Genomic DNA, 8,596 nt, shown 5'->3' with positions numbered 1-8,596 from the left:
GGTTGCAAAATATTTATTGGTCTTTTTTTTTTTTTTTAATCCCTTCTGCCACCCTATGTCTTTTGATTGGAGCATTTAATCCATTTACATTTAAAGGAATTATTGATAGATATATAGTTATTGCCATTTATTAATTGTTTTCTGATTGTTTTTGTAGTTCTCTGTTTCTTCTTTTGCTTTCTTGTATGTTGATTACTTTCTGTAGAGTTGTGTTTGGATTCCTTTCTCTTTACTTCTTATATATCTCTTTCTGATTTTTGGTTTATGGTTACCATGTGCTTCACATATACCAGGCTATGTTTATAGCAGTCTATTTTAAATTGGTGGTCACTTAAGTGAGTTGCTTTTCTTTACTTAAAAATGGAAGTAATATGGTCCCCAGAAATTATGTCCCTGAAGGTCTTTTAGATGTCTCTTAGGAAGTAATGCAGGACTGTGACAGGTGGGTTTCAGAGCATGAGGGTAGGCCTTGGGAGAAATTTCAGTCCCTCGTGTGGGTCCAGATAGAATCAAAGAACATGGACCAGACGCAGTTCCAACTAGCCTTTCTTATGTGGGCCCATGTACCATGGTATCAAGCTGAGGAGTGGAAGGCTGTTAATTCCATTGAGGCATCTGCTCATAATATGATATTTTTTAAGAATGTGACTTGTGTTGAGTGAATCTGGAAGCATATTCACAGATGTAGCATCACCAGGTGCAACCTCATTATCAAAATCCTTTGCTTTTACTGAAATTCATCCAATTAGAATTTTTTATTTTTTTATTAAAAAAATTTAAAGACACTTACATCATGACACTATTATGGAAACTATACAGTTCTGTACTATAATCAAGACATTTATACAGAGTGACAATTTGGAGGTTTTTTTGGCTCCTTAAGCTAAATATCAGTGAAGATATTTGGCATATAAATCAGTAGTAATCATATTGACACTTCACCCAGTGTTAGGCTCTTTGTTTATTCCACTTGTGCTTCCTTTGGCAGATGGCAATTATGTTTTACTTCACTACCATATTGTGGATGCCAGAGAACTTGGATTTGCCAAGGAATAACCTTTTGAGATGCAGTGTCATGAAGTGGAATGATGTAGTCTAACACAATGAAGTCATCATTTCTTTGCACTTGCTTGACAGTTTAAATTTTTACCATTTATACTATGTGTTTTCAGTAACATTCTGCCTACAGGCAACCCAGGCTAAATGTCAAACTGGCTTCATTTCTGGAGATACATTTCCAAAACTGTCGAATATTTCGTGCTTCTAGTTGTTTCTTCATGGTCTTGAGTCTTTGACAGAATGTGTTATCTTCTGCATCTGGATTCTTTCCAATTTTTCTTTTAAATGTGAAGTTGACTTCTGGTGCAGTATCTTGTCCTATTGGAGGGTAAAGCACTTCAGCTGTACAGTTCGCTGCTATTGTTTTTGAATAATTTCTTCCACAGAAAACATAAGGCGATACTTATGTCCTCTTATGTCCTCTTCCTAGAATATCCTCCTTGCTGCCTTGTTTGGCTGTCTGCACTAAAAACGCGTTGTGAGGGAGAGTCCCTTGCTGGTAGTTGTTGGAGTTCTCTGTCATCAACACCAAGGCCACCCTGGAGGCAGGGTAGTGGGTCGGTGGAATTTCCAGTCTTGGTGAGCGGCGGCTGGGCGAGCATGGGTCTGTCCAAGCTTTACAGGGAGCATACCAGTGCACCACTGTCCAGCCTGCTTTGGGTTGCCGCGGCAGAAAAGTTGGCGAGCCCTGCTGGACTAGGTGTGAGCCTACCTAAAATTTAAAAAAAATAATTAAAAGTTTTTTCATTTAGAGTTGATATACAATATTATATTAGTTTCAGGTGTACAACAAAGTGATTAGAGATTTATATAACTTACACAAAGTGATCATCCCTATAAGTCTAGTACCCATCTGATACCATACATAGTTATTCCAATATTATTGACTATATCCCCTGTGCTATACTTTACATCCCTGTGACTTTTCATAACTGGCAATTTGTACATCTTAATCTCTCTTCCTTTTTCACCTGTTCTCCCAACCCTCTCTCATCTGGCAACCATCAAGTTCTCTGTATCTGAGTTTTTTCTGTTTGTTTATTTGTTTTCTTTAGTTTCCATATATCAGTGAAATCATATGGTAGTTGTCTTTCTCTGTCTTGACTTATTTCACTTAGCATAATACCCTCTAGGTCTATTCATATTGTCATAAATGGTAAGGTTTTATTTTTTATGGCTGAGTAATAGTCCACTGTATATACATACCACCTCTTCTTTATCCATTCATCTATTGGCAGATACTTAGGTTGCTTTCATATCTTGGCTACTGTAAATAATGCTGCAGTGAGCATAGGGATGCATGTCTTTTTGAATTAGTGTTTTTGGTTTCTTCAGATAAATAGCCAGAAGTGGAATTGCAGGGTACTTCTTTGTCTTTGTTACTGCCTTTGTTTTAAAATCAATTTTGTCTGATGTAAGTATTGCTACCCTAGCTTTTTTGTTTGATTGTTTCTGTTCGCATGAAATATCTTTTTCTATCCCTTTACTTTCAGTTTGTGTGTGTCTTTGGATCTAAAGTGGGTCTCTAGTAGGCAGCATATGTATGGGTCTTGTTTCCTTATCTCTTCAGCCACCTTATCTCTTTTTATTTGAGCATTTAATTCATTTACATTTAAAGTAATTATTGATAGGTATGTAGTTATTGCCGTTTTGTTATTCATATTTTTTATCTTTTTTCCCCCTCCTTCTTAAAGAAGTCCCTTTAATAATTTTTATAATACTGGTTTGTGGTTGTGAACTCCCTTTAGCTTTTTCTTGCCTGGGAAGCTCTTTATCTGTCATTCAAAAGCTTAGCTGGGTAGAGTAATCTTGGTTATAGGTGCTTGCTTTTCATCACCTTGGATATTTCGTGCCAGTCCCTTCTGGCCTGCAAAGTTCTTGAGAAATCAGCTGACAGTCTTATGGGATATCCCTTGTGAGTAACTAACTGCTTTTCTTGTTGCTTTTAAGAATCTCTTTTTGTCTTTAACCTTTGACATTTTAATTACGCTGTGTCTTGGTGTGGGCCTCTTTGGGCTCATCTTGTTTGGGACTCTATGTGCTTCCTAGACTTGTATTTCTATTTCCTTCACCAGGTCAGGGAAGTTTTCCATCATATCTTCAAATACGTTTTCAATTCCTTGCTCTTTCTCTTCCTTTTCTTGTACCTCTATGATGTGAATGTTGGTAAGATTGATGTTGTCCCAGAGATCCTTTAAACTATCCTCATTTTTTAAAATTCTTTGTTGTTGCCGTTCCAGTTGGATGTTTTTTGCTTCCTTGTCTCCCAAATCACTGATTCGATCCTCTGCTTCATTTAATCTACTGTTGATTCCCTCTAATGTAGTCTTCGTTTCAGTTATTATATTCTTCATTCATGATAAGTTCTTTTTTTATGTTTTCTCTCTGCATTTTTATGTTTCCTATGTTTTTGTTTAGGTTTTCAGTGAGTTCATCTACTCTTCCCCTAAGTTTATTGAGCATCTTTATAACCAGTGTTTTGAACTGCCTCTGGTAGATTGCTTGTCTTTATTTTTGTGTTTCTTTATTTTAGAGTTTTGTCCTTTTCTTTCATTTAGGACTTGTTTCTTTGTCTCCTCATTTTGGCTGCCTCCTTGTGTTTGTTTCTGTGTATTAGGTAGATCTGTTATGTCTCCCAGTCTTGGAAGAGTGGTTTTACATACTGTGGGGCCCAGTGGCACAGTCTCCCTCGTCACCTGAGTTGGCTGTTCCAGATGTGTCCCTTGTATGAGTTGTGTGTGCCCTCCTGTCTTTGTAGTTGAGTCTTGATTACTGTTGGCATGTCAGTAGATTAATTCTCAGGCTGACTGGATGTGAGGAATGGCTGTGACGACAGTGGACGAGCTATTATCCAGGGGCTGACCACGTGGAATAGGATTCACTTTAACGGGGCTATGGTTCCTGCTAGTCATCCCTTTGGGTGTGTCATTTGTGGAGGTAGTTGAGTGATACTCTGGTGTGATCTGAAGCCCGCCATCCAATGTCTTGGTTCCAGGGCCTCTTGTGATGCATGCTAAGGTCAGCCACAGCCTGTGCCCTGCCTGGGACCACCTAGTATGAGCTACAGATTGATTTGCAGATGGTTGTCACTTGTGCTGGGCTTGGAGGTGCCTGGGATAGGCTAAGCTGCAAACTAGGCTGGCTGCCACTAGTGCCAGGGTTGGTGCCGCTTAGCATAAGCTACATTGCATACCACGGCCAGACACTGTTTATTTGAGGTTTGTGGTCCTTTGAGAGATTTTAGGAAAGTCTACAGCATAAGCTGAGTTAGGCCATTTGGATGGAAAAGTAGCTGGAAGAGCCTTGGGTCAGCCTGCAAGTTGGGTGGGGCAGGGTCTCAGGGAATCACCAGTGCAGAGTGAATGGTGTTAGCCAGGTTGTTGGAGACTCAGACTTGGTGCCTACCTGCACCTGCAGGCTGGGTATGAGGAGGGCTCAGTAGCACTACAAAGGCGCCCACCTGCCAGTTCTGAACAGTGTTGTCTGCCAGCTTCCTCTCCCGCTTTTGCCCTGAAACCAGATAATTCAGTTCCTAACTGTATATCTCTGGTGCCTTTCGAGCTACTGCTCTAGTGCTGGAGCTCAGAGAAAGTGAGTCTGTCAGTGCGTAAGTTCATGCATGGGCCTTTTAAGAAGGCACCTGGGTCTCCAGCTGCCTGCTGTCTCAGCCACAATCTCTGCTGGTTTTTACAGTCAGAAGTTGTGGAGACTTCACTTCCTGGCCCTGGATACCTAGGCTGGAGAACCCAGTGTGGTACTGGGACCCCTCGCTCCTCAGGGGGGACCTCCGCATGGAAATATCCATCCCCATTCTTGTTTGTCGCACGTAAGGGACCAGCCCATTCTGTGTCTCTGCCCCTTTTACCAGTCTCAACATGGCTTCCTCTTTATATTTTTAGCTGTAGGACTTCTATTCAGCTAGACTTCAGGTGGTTCTCAATGATGGTTGTGGTGTAACTTCATTGTAATTTTGATGTGGTTATGGGAAGAGAAGAACACAGCATTTACCTATTCTGCCATCTTGACTTGAAATGTCAGGAATTCCAGTTAGAGATTATATCTGAGGGAACAGAAACTGCTCTGGTAAGTTTAGGATTTAGTTAAATGTTTGGGTGACATATGCCTACCTCACAAATCTTAGCAAGACCAGCTTGTTTTTGTTGTAACCTAAGAATTACAGAGAGAAACTTGAGACACTTGAACATTTTATACAGGAGAACCTACCATCCCTTGAGCAGTACTGAAAATATCCCAAGAACAAGTGTTTTGTTTATTCCCTGTCCCTATGCTTTCTTTAGTATTCCCAATCCTCTGCCTCCCTTATTGTTAAAAGTATTTGGAAATGAAGCTTTGTATTTTTTTAAAGGAATTTGTCCATTTCATCTACGTTGTCTAATTTGTGGACATAAAGTTGTTTGTGATATATATTTTTTATCCTTTTAATATCTATAAATCTGTACTATTGTTGCCTTTTTGACTCTTTATATTCATAACATGTCTTTTTTTCTTGGTAAGTTCATCAGTTTTATTGACCTTTTAATTTATTTTCTCTTCTTTTTTTCTGTTTGAAATTTCATTTTTCTCTGTTATTGTCTATATTTTCCCCCTACTTATTTGTTTTGGTTTCATTATACTTTTGTTCTTTTAGTACCTTAAGGTGAAAACCCAGATTATTGACTTGGAAGCTTCTTTTCTAGTAGACGTATTTAATGCTGTAAATTTCCTTCTGAGCACTGCCTTACGTGAATATCTCAGTGTCACTCTGTTGCATTTTCATTTTCATTTACTTTGATATGTTTTCTTATTTGTCTTGTAACTTCTTTTTGTTACAGAGGCCATTTAAAAGTGTATCATTTAATTCCCGGATATTTGTTTTGGTGTCTTTATGATCGCTAAGAATAAAGTTCTAATAAATTAGAAACTTTGGAGAGAATGCATTTGAAATTATACATAACAACATGGCAGATTTTTCACAGTAAAGTGAAACATTGTCAGGCTATTGTCATTATATAAACTTGGAAAAGGGTATCTTTGGCTATTTTGTTATGCTTGGTCATATTTTTAATAGGATTTGAAAACAAATTTCAGGACCCTTCTGAGCTATGTGTCTTATCTTTGTTCTTTTTAGTGCATTATCATTGGGCAGAACTGGATACTGAAAAATTCCTGAAAGATGCTAAGTACCTACACTGCTTTAAGAATTTGGAACTGAGTCATTAAAAGGAAGACAGAAGTAAGAAATTGAGAACCGGAAGAGCCCTGCAAAACAACAACAACAACAATAACAAAACCACCAAAGGAACGTTACCATTTTCTGTTGTTGCTAATAGAGGAAGAGTGCTGCTAGTACAGGGGAGTGTGCCCCATGCACATGGCAGCAGGGCATACCCCTGTGCCTCCCCCACAGGAAGGTATTGTTGGTTCCTATGATATCTTGGCTTGCATTTGGAACAGGCTGGCACAACATCATTTGTCATCAAGTTCTCCTTTCACAGTGTGGTTTATTTCTGCGTGTCCATGATGGGTCTCAAATGCATTCATGCTGTCCATGTTTTTCCCAGCACTGGCCAATCCAGGGCCCATGTTAAGGTGTAAAGAGAACAATCATCAGTGATTATGTATTGTATGAGACCTTTGCATCTTGTAAATTTTCTCTTTTTTCTATAAAGAAATAATAAAACTATAAACTTCCATGGCCACTTTATTAATAAACAAATCCTTCTGTGTTTCTGCTTAACAATTTTTTTCTATAGAAAAACATATCTGACCACTCTCTATATCTATACTTTTTTCCCCCAATAATCCTCTTGTAAGAGGCCTTCTCAGAGTGACCTACCCAGGTTTCTGATTCTACAGTGAGAACCTGAATGTGGTAATTTATAATTGATGAAATTTTATTTGGACATGAGATAGCAGGAAATGGGAGTGTACGTAGGAAGGGAATCTAGTTTCAGAATGGCCAGATTACTGAGACCAAGTGTGACTGCCATGTATGGTTTATCTACCATAGGGAGGTGGGAGGAATGCTTCAGCATGTTAGACATGCAGATGCCCTTTTTCAGGAGTTGCATGGTTGTTCGTATTTCCAAGCCAACATCCCCACAGTTATGTGAAGAAAGAACCACATTCTGCCAGAGTTTCTCAGTTCATATTAATCTACTAGTGGCATAGCTATAGTGATCATTTCGAGATATTATATGGTATCAATAGTAATATATACACTTATATAATGTATCTATAATATATTAATGATTATATAAACAGAGTTATCCTCTCTTGAAATAGTTCTGAACTGATACAGATGGTCCATTATAATTCATGATAATTTAAACCTCTAGATTTGAAATCATTGCATACAAACTCCTGGTCAGCTATCCCAGCTCTATGGGCAGTGAAGTGCAAGAAGCTCTTGTGTTTGATTTATCTAGGTAGGCTTTTACAGATTCAAATTTAAAGTTACTTGACTATACAGTTTTGTAAACTCAGCTGTATGGTTGTGGACTGGCTGAACAGATTTGCCATATGTTTCCCTACCACAACATTTTATCGTCACCAAGTAATGCTTATTGAACAGCTGCAGCCTATTCTTGTGGTAATGGGTAATGAGGATAGCATAGAGAGAAGAGCTAATGTGTTTGATCTTTAGATGGTGGTAATATGATAAAGTCTCACATAGCTCAGAGTCTAGTTCCTGGATCTCATTTTAAAGGGACTTAGACAAATTGGAGTGTGAGCAGTGCCATGGAGTCAACTTGCTGAAGGGTCTGAAAACCATAAAAGAAGAAGAGCTGAAGAGAAAAAAACAAAACTCTGAATATTTGAAAGATATGGACAAGACACTGGGTAAGGAACAAAACTAGGAGCAGTAGGTAGAAGTTGTATTAACATAGATGCTAGCATGACTCAAGGTAAAGCATGATTTAAAAGTGGATGGCGATGGAAGGAACTGGGCAAAACAGTGTAATGATAGAAGCTTCGCTCATCCCCTCTTGCGACCGCATCAAAGTTGAGATGGAAACACAGCAAATGGCAAGCAGAGTCACCTGGGAGTCTAGATGAGCAGAAGCCCTACAACTAGGGAGAGAAATAAGAAGTCACCCTGCAACAGTTGGAGGTAAGAAGGGATGAAGATGTGAGGCTGCCCAGTCACCAGCAGGTGAATGAGAAAGAAGCTACTGCAGCTGTAGCTGGCAGCTGTAGATGCTTCTTACAGGGACCATGTCTGTGAGCAGACTTCCGCAGTGACGGACCTGTTTGCTCTGAGCACCAGCACCAGGTCAGCTACTCTGGGGTCACCAGAGACAAGGGGACACTGAGTTGTCAGAGTGAGGGCCAGAAGTGAAGCTTTCTATTGGGCAGAAGTGCTGGTGGTACCCATTGTTCCTTTGTTGAGCCCACCCCCATCCCCGTGTGCAGACGCAGCACTGCCATACCTGAGAAGGCATCAAAAACTGGGTAACTGGTCACTCCTTCCAGATTACCTGAAACTCCACCTCCCCCAACTCGTGGCCCCACCCAAGCCACATTCAGTTGTGTT

The 8,596-nt window shown here is 39.6% G+C and overlaps 1 protein-coding gene and 1 pseudogene across 2 annotated transcripts in view; one reads left to right on the top strand and one right to left on the bottom strand.

Annotated features, from left to right (window-relative positions):
- The window catches only part of DTD1 (D-tyrosyl-tRNA deacylase 1), a 144,018-nt gene extending 137,233 nt beyond the window's left edge, over positions 1-6,785 (top strand). For both annotated transcript variants that reach the window (XM_015597228.2, XM_025039816.1), the window contains one exon: positions 6,188-6,785. Coding sequence is in view for 1 of the 2 variants with exons in the window: in XM_025039816.1 (XP_024895584.1) it covers positions 6,188-6,279 (92 nt within the window). In the remaining variant the exon portion in view is untranslated. The remainder of the gene's footprint in view (positions 1-6,187) is intronic.
- On the bottom strand, positions 936-4,870 carry LOC102878769 (annotated as a pseudogene).
- Positions 6,786-8,596: the final 1,811 nt, after the last annotated feature.

The sequence above is a fragment of the Pteropus alecto genome, unplaced genomic scaffold (genome assembly GCF_000325575.1).
Source record: "Pteropus alecto unplaced genomic scaffold, ASM32557v1 scaffold45, whole genome shotgun sequence".
In the NCBI taxonomy this organism is placed as follows: domain Eukaryota; kingdom Metazoa; phylum Chordata; class Mammalia; order Chiroptera; family Pteropodidae; genus Pteropus; species Pteropus alecto.
Note: the sequence above shows the minus strand (reverse complement) of the source record. Positions and strands in the feature narration are given on the sequence as shown.